Below are 14,560 nucleotides of genomic sequence, written 5' to 3'. Positions count from 1 at the left end.
AGTGCACCTTCATGTCACCAATAAATGAGGTTTTCAAATGGGTAGTTTTGTTTCTAACCTGGAGAATCAGTTTTTCCATAAATCATCACCACACCTTACTAACAAATGTAATACAATCCTTTTCTCTACTCATTACCTCATGTTTAACCACTTTAATAGACAAGATGATGTGCTTTGTTTTTGTTTATCAACTTAAGTTTTTTTTTATTATTTTGCTGTTCATACAATTGTATGAGGACTTAAAGGGAACCCTTTACCACATACACAGCTAGTGACAGGTTCTTGTAGAACCCTATTAACTGGCGCCCTTTTAAATAAAAATTATTTCCCTCATCCACGAAAATGAACTTTGTTATCTTACCTGGCATACAGGCAGGAGTCGGAGGGGTCCTGCCCGGCGTCTCCTCCCCAACATTCAGCACTTGATGACATATGACCAGGTTGATGTCCTTCAAGGTCCTTTAGCCACTGAAATTTGCAACATGTAAGTATTTGATCTCCTGAAATCACAACAGCCTTCAAGGATTTCTACTCCTTTCCATCTTCCATGGAGGCATGCTGCGATTTAATGTGATCAGATACCCACATAGGGTAGATTTAGGAAATCTTAGTGGCCAAAGGACTGTAGGTGACGTCACCTGAGGAGGTGTTGCTGGACTACGTCTCAATGCTACATCTGACTGTATCCAGGTAAGATAAAGTAAATTTTATAGGGGTGTGAGGAAAATAATTTTTAGCGAAAAGGGTGTAAGTTAACAGGGCTCTATGGTAACCTGGAAATTGACCTAATAAATTGCTGGCAGTCTGTTATCCCCTTTCCGACTTTGGACACATTAGTATGTAACGGTCGGCAGAGACTTGCATCCAGCTTCTGGCACCGGCTCCAAAACCTGCGGGTTTCAGCTGTATATTACTGTAATACATCAGTATTGCACTGTGTTAAGTGAATAAGAGCTTGAACAAGTTATCAGAGGATTGCTTGTTCAAGCTTACCTGTAAGAAGAGCAGTTTAACACTTTTAATAAAAATAATAAGTAAAAGTCCCCTAAACCCCAACATATTAGGTATCTGTACAATAAATCAGAAGCATTACTGGACCCACTCAGTGAAGAACTTGCCAAAAATGTAAATTTTTCATTAAATGCCTTCACAAAATGTTCTAAAAAGCAATCAAAATAAGTTATGTACACCAAAATGGTACCACTGAAAAAAAAAACTCAACAGGTAAAAAATATGAACCGGTTAAGGACCGGGCCCTTTCCTGTTTTTTTTCATGTCCATTTTTCACTCCCCACCTTCAAAAATCTATAACTTTTTTATTTTTACACGTAAAGAGCTGTGTGACGGCTTGTTTTCTGCGTAACAAAATGCACTTCATAGTGATGGTATTAAATATTCCATGCCATGTACTCGGAAGCGGGAAAAAAAATTCCAAATGCAATGAAAATGGTGAAAAAACATTTGCGCCATTTTCTTGTGGGCTTGGATATTACGTCTTTCACTGAGCGCCCCAAATGACATGTCTACTTTATTCTTTGGGTCAGTACGATTAAGGGGATACCAAATTTGTATAGGTTTTATAATGTTTTCATACATTTACAAAAATTAAAACCTCCTGTACAAAAATAATTTTTTTGATTTTGCCATCTTCTGGTGCTAATAACTTTTTTATACTTTGGTGTACAGAGCTGTGGGTGGTGTCATTTTTTGCGAAATTTGATAATATTTTCAATTATAATTTTTAGGACTCTACGACCTTTTGATCACTTTTTATAGATTTTTTTAATATTTTTCAAAATGGCAAAAAAGTGCCATTTTCGACTTTGGGCGCTATTTTCCGTTACAGGGTTAAACGCATTGAAAAACAGTTATCATATTTTGATAGATCGGGCATTTTCGGACGCGTCGATACCTGATGTGTTTATGATTTTTACTGTTTATTTATATTTATGTCAGTTCTAGGGAAAGGGGGTGATTTGAAATTTTAGTTTTTTTTTATTTTAAAACTTTTTTTTATTTATACTATTTTTCCGACTCCCTAGGGTACTTTAAACCTAGGTTGTCTGATCGATCCTATCATATACTGCCATACTACAGGATGGCAGTATATGGGGATTTTCCTCCTCATTCATTACAATGTGCTATCAGCACATTGTAATGAAGGGGTTAAAACCAAATAGCCTCGGGTCTTCGGAAGACCCGAGGCTACCATGGAGATGGGCGCTGCCATCTTTTTGAGGCTGCCGACAGCCATCGCTGCGAAAACACCCGCGATCGGTGCTAGCATTATGCAGCAAAGACTTACCGGCTATGGAGAGGGCTCAGCCCTTGAGCCCTCTCCATGCAGCGCGACCCGACCGCCGCCATGAATACACGGCGGGCGGTCGCGAACCAGTTAACATAGGGTCTCTGAAAAGATGGCAATATGAAAACAAGAGATTCTATATACAATATATTACAGGCAGTCCCTGTGTTACATACAAGATAGGGTCCATAGGTGTGTTCTTAAGTTGAATTTGTATGCAAGTCGAAACTATATTTTATAATTGAAGTTCTAGACAATTTTTTTTTCTTTTGCCCCAGTGACAAGTAGAGTTTCAAAATGTTTGCTGTAATGGGACCAAGGATTATCAATAAAGCTTCAGTACAGACACCTTACAGCTGATCATTGTAGCCTGGGACTATAGTAACATCCAGAGAGATTCACCAGAGGTCACAGTGGACAGAGGGGTCCGTCTGTAACTAGGCTGTAAGTCGGGTGTCCATAAGTAGGGGACCGCCTGTATATAGAGTAATTCTTTAGTAAAATTGAAAAGATATATGAAAAACTATATTAATGACATATCACCATAATCGTAGTGATCTATAGAATAAAGATTCTTTTTATGGTATTGTGAACGGACCCCCAAAATAAAAAACTAGAAGTGACTGGTTTCTTTTCCTCCATACATTCAAGAGTTAATAAAATCTCATCAAGAAGTTAAAGTGCACTAAAATGCACTTTACAAATACTTCATCTAATCTCGCAGAAAATACACCTTTATATGTACAAATTGCAAAAAACTAAATAAAGATTGTAAAGCCCCTGGCGTGTGCCCATACAGCAGTCACCACCACATATGGGGGATTGTTCTACTCTGGAGAAATTGGGAATCAAACTTTGTGGAGCATTTTGCTATTTTATCTTATATTAGTGTAATTCTGTTCCTTCTGCAATAGATATACTGTTTTAATCCCACATTGTGATTTCATGTGGTCAGATACATGCATGAGGTACAGTTTGCTTTTGTCAAGAGGCTAAAGGACCTGAGATAATGTCACTCTGGTCACATGACATGAACTGTGACCAGTAAGGAGGCATAAGGCATGGGGAGCAGTAGATGGGAGGGGCTGGAGGAGAAGGACACGCCCCCTCTGATGCCAGGTAATAGAAGATAAAAGGTGATTTATGTGGATGCAAGTCAAACAATTTTTAGCTAAAATAAGGGGGTCAGTCAGTGAATAGAGCTCTATAGGAACCAGTCACTGGCTGTATATGTGCAAATGTGGTGACAGCTCCCCTTTAAGTGCTTCAATTTGTCAAAATTGGAAAGCTTTTAGAAAAATATTGCATACATCTATTTTCAGCTTTTGTATCTGATGTGTATTTAACTAAATATTCCCCTTTTCATCGTTTTGAGTTTTGGCGCCATATGTCAGTCACCAAAATTGAAAAAGGTCAAAATCAATTTTCCTTTTTCCTGGGGAATCAGTATCTGCAAAAAAAAAAAAAAGAAAAAGTAAAAATTTGGGAATGGGGCCAGAGAAGAAGTTGCAAAGGGGTATGAAGAAGAGCTGAGAGTATAGGGATGGAGTAGTGAGGAGTATATTTACGTGAGAAAGTGTAGCACAGCTGTGTGCGTGTGTTAGTGAGTGGATGTAGCAGAGCTGGGAGTGGTTTTTTTTTAAACTGGTTTTGAAAATATTTTTCCTATTTTTGGATGACCAAATCTGTGGTGAGTCTTCTTCTGAAAAACATGCTAACTATATAAAGGTATGAAACATATTTCTTCTTATGTCTACAAGGCAGTGGTGGCAGATTACTGTGGAGAAAACCAATAAAACTGACCAGAAACAGCCCCAGCGAGTGTGAATCAGGGCTGTTGTCTTGCTGTAGCTGCCATCTGTTACCCATGAAATAAGAATTGGGATTTGATCGGCTCCTTTGTCTCCTATAGACATAAATTAAACCTGTAAAATCTCCAAATTCACCAGATCCAAATTCGGCAAAACGAATAGCAAATATCAAAAGACATTGATGAATTCAAAAGCACAAAAAAACTTTTTGTTTTATTTTTATTCATCAAAAACTGAACAGCAACAGGCACGTATTAAAATGAGTATGGCAAAGCCGTGTACAAATGGCTTTACGCTTAAGCCGTCTCCCAAAAAAAAATGTCTGTTGCAACAAACTGTAAACAGATGATAAAACAGTCTTTAACAGCAATACCAAGGAAAATACAAATCAGCTAAAAAAGCACCAGGTTTTTTTTTTTTTTCTCGTTTTATCTAGGTAACAGTTGTGCTCACTATACTTAAAACAAATTACTAAATAATGGAATGTTTAAGTTCTAAAATTAGTCCTGCAAGTGGTCCTAAAAACAACGTATCGTACAACAAAATCCCACAGAACTAGTTCACTAAATAAAACAAACAAAAAAAAAAAAAAAAACGAAATCCGGAGTGAAAAAAAAAGAAAGAAAAAAAAGAAAGAAAACACTAAAAAAAATAAAATAAAACAAAACACGACACGTTTGGTCACTTAGCTTTGTGCATAGATTAAGGCATTTTAGCAATTCGTTACATTTCACTCATACTTTATCTGTGACAAGTAGATAGACCAATGGGATCGGCGAGCTGCTGCCACGTCTGCTTTTTCCTGACCTACAACTCCCATCATCTGTACAGGACTGCAAAAAAAATAATAGGAGCCTTGTCGTCCAGGAAAAAAAAAAAAAAACCTTTTGCGCGCAGCTTTCCAAACCCGTGGTATAGACCTGTAACCAATCGCATGCACACACATACACACGCATTTCAGTCCTCTCACTCAAAAACTCAGGCACACTGCAGCAAAAAAGGCATTTGTACCCTTGTCCGAACTACAAAAAAAAATGTTTTCCCTTCCCTCTTTATTTCATATTGGCAAATACCCTGAGCTGAATATGGAGTTTACATGGATTCCACCTTCTCCGTGCAGTTCAAGTCTTCAGTAGTGGAAAATTGTAATTTAAAAAAAAACCCAGCATGCAACGCGTTTCACTATAGCTTAGCAAAACATCCAGGACTCAGTCCTTGCAATCGGCTACTAAAAGGACATTTTTTCTTTAAAAAAAAAAAAAAAATTATATAGAATGCAGCCAAATCTTCCATCCGATAAGAGATTGAAAAACCTGGATGTAGGCGAGTGAAAATATTGCAAAATGTGGAAAATTCCCCAAAACGAAGTTGAGTGGTGCTGTGAGGGAGAGGAAGGTTTGCAGTCAATGTTTTGTTCTCTTAAATAATCACACACACAAAAAAAAAAAAGTAAAAAACAAACCCCAAATAGATCCAGTTAGTGGTTCCTCCACCACCGTGCGTCAAGGCAAGTGTCAGTCAGTATTTTCAGTGTATTTGTAAACAGCATTTCTTGCCGAGGCAGCAAAGCAGTGTGGGGGGGCACTTCACATTTCCAAAAAACGAGAAGTCTCAACACAAAGTGGAAGTCTGGCAAATTGCCACCAGTAGCCGGGAAAAAAAAAAAAATTGCCTCCAATAATCAGAAAAATTTCCTTTAAAAAAAACAGAGAAAAAAAAAAACAAAAAACAGGAATATTAAAAAATAATAATAATAAAATCCTGTGGCACATGAAGCTTCCTGCAGCTTTCAGTCAGTTGTTGCTGTGCTTTGCATATTCAAGCTTTCATTAAAAACAAAAGGGGAAAAAAAAAACACAACTGAGGTATGTGCATATTGCTCTATGTTCAGGCTGTGGCTAAAAATAAAAAAAAAGAAAATATAGCAAAAAAAAAAAAAATGGATTATGTTGTTAAAAGGAGAGAATCGGAGAGGAATAATGCTGGCTTTTTCTTTTTGTAATGTAACCTTGGCAATCAGGAGAGATTTTTCGTTCTCACCAAAAGACCTTTTCTCATCACGTGCTTGGAAAAAAATTTTCTGTCATAAAGCAGCTGTGACGCATGCTCCAAGGTCCTGGTGTGCAGTCTTCCTGAGGTAAAAAAAAAAATAAAAATTTGTAATAAAAATGTACAAGTATAAAAGGTCAGTCATCGAAGGCAGGGTCGGCCTCTTCACTGCTGGAGCGCTCCTGCAGCATTCCCTTCCAGCTGGCTTTATTCAGTCCCACGTGGCCCAGCATGGTCTGTGACAGCCTGGTGTTGCTGAATCGGGCCCACTCCACAAACAGTGGCTCCACCAGGTAGGTGATGAACCCTGCGGGAATTAGGAAACAGAATGAGGGAAGCAGGGGTGATGTGCAGACAGCAATAAATCTAAGTTACCCTGGCCAGCATGGACACGACGACAATGACCGTCCCCTTGAATTACCAGAGCCTGAAGCTTTGTCTGAGGTAAAAAGTTTTTCGCAAGTTGCCCATGGCAAACAACCAGAGATCAGCTTTAAATTTAAAAACAGCTGTGGAAAAATGATTGGTTTCCATGGGCAACAGAAGCAGTTTTGCCTCAGACACTTCTGCTTAATCTCCCCGCATTGGTTCCTTGGCTTTAGTAAATTTACCCCAAGTTTTAGGACCAGGCTAAATATACTGTGTACCCCTCACACAGTGCTCTCCATGTATGGTAATGGGCTACAGGCCCTGACCCCCAGTCTACAAGAGCTGCTAAACATCGAACACGTACAGAGGTCTACTGCCTCACCATTACGTACAAGATAGGGTCCGGAGGTTTGTTCTTAAGTTGAATTTGTATGTAAGTTGAAACTGTATATTTTATAATTGTAGATCCAGACAAAAAAAAAAAAAATTTTGGCCCCAGTGACAATTGGAGTTTAAACATTTTTTTGCTGTAATGGGACCAAGGATTATCAATAAAGCTTCACTACAGACACCTTACAGCTGATTATTTCAGCCTTGGACAAAAGTAAAGCATCCAGAGACTTCACCAGAGGTCAGAGGGGTCTGTCTGTAACTATGGGTTGTCTGTAAGTTGGGAGTCCTTAAGTAGGGGACCGCCTGTATATGTAGAGGATGGAGTGGGAGATAACCGGCTTCAAAACACATGAAAACAGCTATAGGATGTGAAGTTTGGCAGATGGTTAGGTGGTCCTCCTACACATAAGAGGGGCATCACATCACAATCTGGCTCATGCTCTTATATACGGGGCAATGTCTAGCGTTACACCACCAGAGAGATGGCTCCATGCATCCCATCTGCCCCATTGTCCCCATACATTGTGATCCCCGCGCCTTCTCCTTACCGATCTGGATGTTGGCGATGTTTGACGTGTTGCGATCGCACAGAGGACTGATATCCAGATTACATTTCCTTTCCACATCTCCTAAGACAGACAGAGAAGTATCCGTGAGGCAGTTTCTTAGCTTTGTCTGTGCACCATTAATGTTTATAATGATAGTTGGACACTGAAACAGACAGAGCACCCGCCATGGATTGGAGAATAGAATAGATAAATCAAACTTCCCCTCCAGTCATCTGATTACATGTTTAACACCCCAGTGGCGCCACCACAGGACTAATGAAGTATTACACCAATGCCTGGACTAAACGTCCTATACAGAGCTCCTGATACCACAGGGGGACCTGATCAGAGACCACCCTGTATATCACAAGTAGACTATGTGCGCATGATCTCCAGATTTAACCCTTGCCATACCTTGGTAGAAGAATTCTTCGGTTACTTTCTCACTCCATTGCTTGCTTAGCTCCCAGGTCCGGCATGGGTTACAGATGTCTGCACACTTTAAAGCCATCTATGATGAGACAAGCACATCTTACAGAGGCTGCAACAAACCAAAATTAGGAAAGGTTTCATCAAGGACACCACTTCTGCCCTTACCTGTAAAATGAAATGGCGATGACCAGCGTTCTCCAGACATAAGTCGCCTCGGTCCAGATGGGTTCGGAACTCTGACAGGTATTCATTTTGTCGGGTAATATCTGTAGCAAGAATAATTGATCCCAACTGGCTTTCCATGTGTTGCCTAAAAACAGATAAGCAAACGGTTCCAATGACAAGTGGATGAGTAACAAGCGTGCACCAGCATCAGGCACCATATACACATATGAGAATGATCCCCAGGCTCCAGGCAAAGAGTAGCCAGTTCTGCTGAGGAGGGACAGACTACTTCCCCTAAAGAGGCTACAAATATCTATAATACATTTACACTACATGAGCCGTCAGTAGAAACATAATATGTGAAATGAGTAACTATACAAATGTAAATATCCTTTCCCTTATACATCACACAGGACTGTGAGTAGCCTAGAGTAATGGGTAACCAAAGGACAGAACTTACCTTTCCTCCAAAGTCATATGTGCAAATAAACCCGATTCTCGCAACAAGCCCACTGCTGACCTCCAGTGGTGGTTTTCTAATACTGAGGTATTCTAAAATAGACAAGAGCGGAGAAGCTGTAAGTGTCGCTGGCAAGAGAAATCAGTATGAGAATAACCAAAATAAAAATATGCTGAGATATAGGCTGGTAACTTCCAGTTTGTCTGACTATTTCACAGGGGTGAAGACTTAATTTCACATAATATTGAATTGTTTGTAACAACCATGATTCAGTGGTTTTTACGCATTAAACACATCCCCTTAGAACAGTGGTTCTCAACCTGTGGGTCGGGACCCCAGCGGGGGTCGAACGACCAAAACCGGGGTCGCCTAAAGCCATCGGAGCCGAAATTTTACAGTGTTTTTACTGCGAGTTGCATGGTTTGGGGTCACCACAGCATGAGGAACTGTATTGCGGGGTCACAGCATTAGAAAGGTTGAGAACCACTGCCTTAGAAGGTCTTAAAAGTTGGAAACATAACCTCAGACAAACAGCACACAACAGGTTCCACCTAGTCATTATTACAGACTTCAAAAACTATAGTTCTCCATGTATAATACGCTTGTAGAACCCCCTTCACAAGCAATAACGTGAGGTGATAGTTTTGGGTATGACTTCACCTGCTTCTCAATGTCCTGGTAGATTTTTATCCCACTATACTTTACAACATTTCTGCAGTAATTTTACTTTATAGAAGTGTTGGACAAAATTTAACTTTTGATGACCTTTCCTCTGGCCACGTCCAGGGTCCCTGAAACAAGCCGAAAACTGATCACTTCTCCTCTTAAAATGGTAAACATTTGGAATGCAGAGTTTGTGCTTGGTTTTTATTAACCAAACTTTGTGTTGGTTACCAATCACATTGGGCAAATGGGCCGAGTTCTGCCCCTGGGGATTTGCATGGTGTTTCTAAATGCAATATAAACGCCCCCTGTGACCACAACCTTACAGCTTGTTTAGCCACGAACATGCTGACGTTTGTGGAGTCTGAGATGCAGCTCTAGGGTTTCTTGCATTTTCTCGGTGTATTGGAGAGAATTTGCTAGGACATCCTCTTCTTGGAAAATTGTCATCTGTATTAACGGTTTAACAATAATATTTCTCATAGAATAATAAACGTCTTAATTGTTTGTCAGATGCAGAGGGGGGTGTATTCAGTGTGTAAAAAAAACAAAAACAAATCTGCTTCTGGATGTGAACCTAGTTTTTTTTTCCCAAAAGTTTCTTAGCATTCCAATCCCCCCCCCTTTCCCAAATGTCAGGCAATGACCATAATACATTGTACAAACCCCGTCTTCCCTCCTGAGAGCCATTGCTAATGCTCCTGCAGGGCTAAGATTTGTGACCACTGCAGCCAATCCGTGGCTGTGCCGTATAAAGAACCACAGCCTGACCCGTATACGGTACAAGGCGGATTAGCAGTCCCGAGTCACATCACAAGTCATAGCCTTGCTGGAGCTTTAGTGCTGGACCCCAGGGCGGGGGGAAAATTTGAAAATACTTCTATAACCAATAATTCACCTGTATTTACCTTGTATAAAGTTGCTAAGTAGTGGTTTGTTTTTATTAAAAAAGACTGATTCACACCGGGATGATCCAGATCATGTGTTGCAGCTGCGATTAAACCCAACAGGACATCCCATGGAGTGAGAGACTTGGCAAGCTGGAAAAGAAGTAATGACAGATGGTACATACAGCTGCTTGAGGAGGAGAGATGGCACCAGTGTTGTGTTTACATCTCCATAGCGGGAATGAGTACTAAGTTCTCTCCATTCTATTAAAGAACCTAAAGGAAAACACATTATTGGGAAGTTTGCAATAAATGTAAGCCTCTTGTAGTCTCAGCCACGGATTAGCTTGCGCCTTTAAAGGCTATATGCAGCTTTTCTTTTCTACCTACTGTAGAGTCAAAAATCATTTGCCTATAGGGATGTATTAAGCATTTCCTACCCTTTGTGCCAGGCAGCTTACATCAATGGCTACAGCAAAGCTCCTGTCGATTCCTATTATTGGTGAAGAATTCAGACAGTCAAGCTCCAGGAAGTCCTAATACTCATCCACATCCCCTCATATCACAACCAACAGCTCAGTCTGATACAGGGTAATGCTGCTCCCCCATCTCACAGCAGACAGCTCAGTCTGATACAGGGTAATGCTGCTCCCCCATCTCACAGCAGACAGCTCAGTCTGATACAGGGTAATGCTGTTCCCCCCATCTCACAGCGGACATCTCATTCTGATACAGGGTAATGCTGCTCCCCCCCCCCCCCCATATCACAGCAGACAGCTCAGTCTGATACAGGGTAATGCTGCCCCCCCCCCCATCTCACAGCAGACAGCTCAGTCTGATACAGGGTAATGCTGCTCCCCCATCTCACAGCAGACAGCTCAGTCTGATACAGGGTAATGCTGCCCCCCCCCCATCTCACAGCAGACAGCTCAGTCTGATACAGGGTAATGCTGCTCCCCCATCTCACAGCAGACAGCTCAGTCTGATAAAGCTCCCCTTACCATCTCATAGCAGACAGCTCAGCCTGAGATCAATCAATATTGCGGCCTGCCTCCCTCCATCAACTAAGCATCCTCCTCTTTCACCTCACAGATATAGTTCAATACTGCTGCCAGCCTCCCTACCTCAACTATGCCCCCTTTATCTCATAGCAGGCAGCTGTGCAGTCTAATGTGAAATCCTAACAAACAAAAGATAACATGTGACCAGTGCTAGGGAATTCCCAACACAGCCAAAACTCTGACAGTAGAAGTGTTTGCAGCTTGGGTATGAAGGTATTAGCTGCTAATGTCCTATCCAAAATCCCAGAGTCACTGTGTCATGGCCAGTCACTTATATGAGCTATGCAGTGCAATTGTTAACTGGAAATGTTGGAATGACTGCTCATAAACCCTCCAAAAAGGAGGTCAAGCTATGATGATGTACATCTGCAGTAAAGAAACATGAACATATCAGCAATTCTCCTGATGCAGCCACATCATGGAGCAATCCATCCAGTCAGCAACTTGTCAAATGGATTCCTATAAAACAAACTTCTATAATAATTTCCACGGAAAAGTGAGTTCTTTATTAGTATGACACCCTCCTTACCTTGGGTTCTTTTAAATAACAGTACATGGCCTGAGTCACATCGGCAGCGTGCACTGCGTTGTGATATGGGTTCTGACTGTGGTAGTCTTCTTGTACCATAACTAGGGACAAATGGAAAAATACCACAATAAATTATCTACAGCATACATCTAGAAAGAGCTAAAATACCATCTAATATAGATACCACTGGACTCATAGTTAGTTGGGTGAATTCCTTAACATCGTCTTGACATGAATGACACTTTCTGATGTCTGTATATACCAGCCACCAGCAGTCACTGAGGTGTGCAGAATGGGAGGCAGTGCTTTTGGGCAAGAGGTGGTGGGCAAGTAGCTTAAAGGACTTCTACCACCAGGATGATGGATTGTAAACCTAGCACACTTACATGCTCTTGCAGGATCTGCTCTTCTTGTAGCTTCGCATGCCCTTGTTTTTAAGAAAAAAAGTTTTAAAAAATTATGCAACGGAGCCTGAGGGGCTCCAGGCATCTTTGACATTTATGGGGCCCGGAGCCCCTCAGGCTAATTTGCATAATTTGTAAAACCATTTTTCCAGGATATGACCACTTGTTATTTCATCTATTTGGGGTCTCAGGCCTTGGCTTCTTACAGCAGACAGTCCAAGACTTACCACATGATATACACCACACGCTTTGTAGCTTACCTAGAAATCTACGCAGTTTCACCATGTCCAAGTGGAAGTGATCGATTAGACCATTATGACTTAAGAGGTGAAAGGTAAGGGTAACCAGACTGTTTCCTGGAATAAAATACAAGATCAGTTATTGCAAAATACCAGGGAAGGGCTTTTTTATTTAATTCTCAAATCCATGTTTCCTCCACAAATACTCAAATATGGAAAAGGGAAACGGATCATATTAATGAACAGTTTTTTCTGTAAGCAGCATGTTATAGAGCAGGAGGAGCGGAGAAGGTTGTTCACGGTGCCCTTTCTGCAGGCAGCATGTTATAGAGCAGGAGGTGCGGAGAAGGTTGTTCACGGTGCCCTTTCTGCAGGTAGCATGTTATAGAGCAGGAGGAGCAAGATTTGGGGGTATCCATTGGAAAATTAAGATCAAGAATTTATCCCAAATAACCCAGCCCTATTTGTATTACGTACAACTGTGACCAGATCAAGATATGAACAGAATCTTTCATAAAATATTTAACAATTTCATTGCAGATTTCTAAACCAGGAGAAATAAGAAACTGATCTGGAGAAGTCACTTAGCTGTAATACCAGTGTAATGTTAACCCCATAAGGAAATATAAGCGATCATATTACACGTTGTACCCAAAAACTGCAGTCTTACCATTCGTCAATCTATCAAAAAGAAATATATCAAAATTCCAGTTCCCGACTTTTTCCAGCATACACTGAAAAGAGAAAGAGAGAGATACTACAATTAAGGGTCATTCAGACCTGAAACGCGTCAGTTTTTTCCTTGATTTTTTTTTGTCATGGCATCTATATCGTGTTTTTAACATCATGAAATAAAGTTGTTTTTTTAAACTTTTACTATATGGATTTGGTCACATCTCTAAGTCTCTCTCCTAAAGAGACCGGGCTGAGACTGCTGCCTCTACTAGACACATGTACACATTGGGTGGATTCGCTGGGTCTGGTCACATACCTTGGCTTGTCCATTGTAATCATCATCCAAGATGTACAATGAATTCTGTGCAGTTACACCCCGGAAAAATCGTGAAGACCTTAGGTACCTCTGAAAACTTAACAACCTCCGGATGTTTCTTGCCGACAGGGAGATTTCGATTTCTGAATGTGCTAGGAAAAAAAACATGATGTCAGATTGGGCTGGAATCAATACATTTTCATGAATGTGTAAGTAATGAAGCAATGATGAGATCTAATACCTAGCGGCTTATAATACTGATCTACTGCTGCCCTATAGACCTTATATAGGAGGCTTAGTATTGGAGCAGATATTGTGCCGGCCTGAAGATGGACGGTCATACTGGGCAGAACACTGCAGGTCTACAACATTCAGTCCCTAGGAAACACTAGAAAATGTAATTGATAAAAATGTAAAGATTTACACCTAGAGATGCACTGGTAGTGTATGGGCCTATATGCCCCCTATGTATGGAGGACCATATACAGCCCTTCATATAAATGGCCAGCATTCAATACATATACAGAGGACATTCCAGCTGTGGTCTCTGAGGCCGGACTGATGAATAGGATAACAATTGACCCAGTTATGATAAGCCTTTTAATGCAAGAACCTAGTACTGATCCAAAATCTGTAACACAGTACAGGGCGATTGTAAAAATTTTGGAGTATGCAAAGACTAAAACACCCAACTTTTCTTTCCGGGTTGTTGAAACGTCATCACAGAACATCACCACTGCAACGCATTTCCAAAAATGTTATTCTAGGCTCTCAAAATTTTACCAGAAGCCAAGATCAGCATTGGACCCTAACAACAATAGTACAAGTCACTGACAAGTGACACAAAGTTACTATCCAGCGGATTCTATAACAATGGTGACCCCTAGTGGACAACTCTAGTTTAACCCTTATAAATAATAATAATAATAATAATAATAATAATACTACAGGGTTCATTCCTTATCTACAAAATATAGGAAAATAAACTTCTGGTCACAGAGCGGATTCCTGCTGGAACTCCAGTGACAATCAAGTGCCCAGACCTGCCTAGAACAGCTTTACCTCACACACTTCCGATAACATGTTTCTAGGTACCATACAACTGAAGACAGAATCTTAAGTAACAGTCCCCCTACAGTCTCAAAATTTGACTCATCTCAGGAAAAAATGTGACTCTCCTCTAGTGATTTCAGGTGAGATTTCATATAAGAGAGAATTCTAGAAAGGACATTTCATACCCTGAGGGGGTAGTTT

General features: G+C 40.6%; 1 protein-coding gene across 3 annotated transcripts in view; it reads right to left on the bottom strand.

Annotated features, from left to right (window-relative positions):
* Positions 1-4,327: 4,327 nt before the first annotated feature.
* The window catches only part of PDE7A (phosphodiesterase 7A), a 56,354-nt gene continuing 46,121 nt past the window's right edge, over positions 4,328-14,560 (bottom strand). For 2 of the 3 annotated variants that reach the window (XM_072151806.1, XM_072151808.1), the window contains exons 4-13: positions 13,307-13,458; positions 12,986-13,049; positions 12,337-12,432; positions 11,673-11,773; positions 10,104-10,235; positions 8,533-8,624; positions 8,073-8,217; positions 7,890-7,986; positions 7,476-7,556; positions 4,328-6,472 (exon numbers count right to left, since the gene is read on the bottom strand). In XM_072151806.1, coding sequence (XP_072007907.1) covers positions 6,303-6,472; positions 7,476-7,556; positions 7,890-7,986; positions 8,073-8,217; positions 8,533-8,624; positions 10,104-10,235; positions 11,673-11,773; positions 12,337-12,432; positions 12,986-13,049; positions 13,307-13,458 — 1,130 coding nt within the window. In that variant the 3' untranslated portion in view covers positions 4,328-6,302. The remainder of the gene's footprint in view (positions 6,473-7,475; positions 7,557-7,889; positions 7,987-8,072; positions 8,218-8,532; positions 8,625-10,103; positions 10,236-11,672; positions 11,774-12,336; positions 12,433-12,985; positions 13,050-13,306; positions 13,459-14,560) is intronic. The other variant, XM_072151807.1, reaches the window with a different exon arrangement.

This window comes from Engystomops pustulosus, chromosome 5 (genome assembly GCF_040894005.1).
Source record: "Engystomops pustulosus chromosome 5, aEngPut4.maternal, whole genome shotgun sequence".
In the NCBI taxonomy this organism is placed as follows: domain Eukaryota; kingdom Metazoa; phylum Chordata; class Amphibia; order Anura; family Leptodactylidae; genus Engystomops; species Engystomops pustulosus.
Note: the sequence above shows the minus strand (reverse complement) of the source record. Positions and strands in the feature narration are given on the sequence as shown.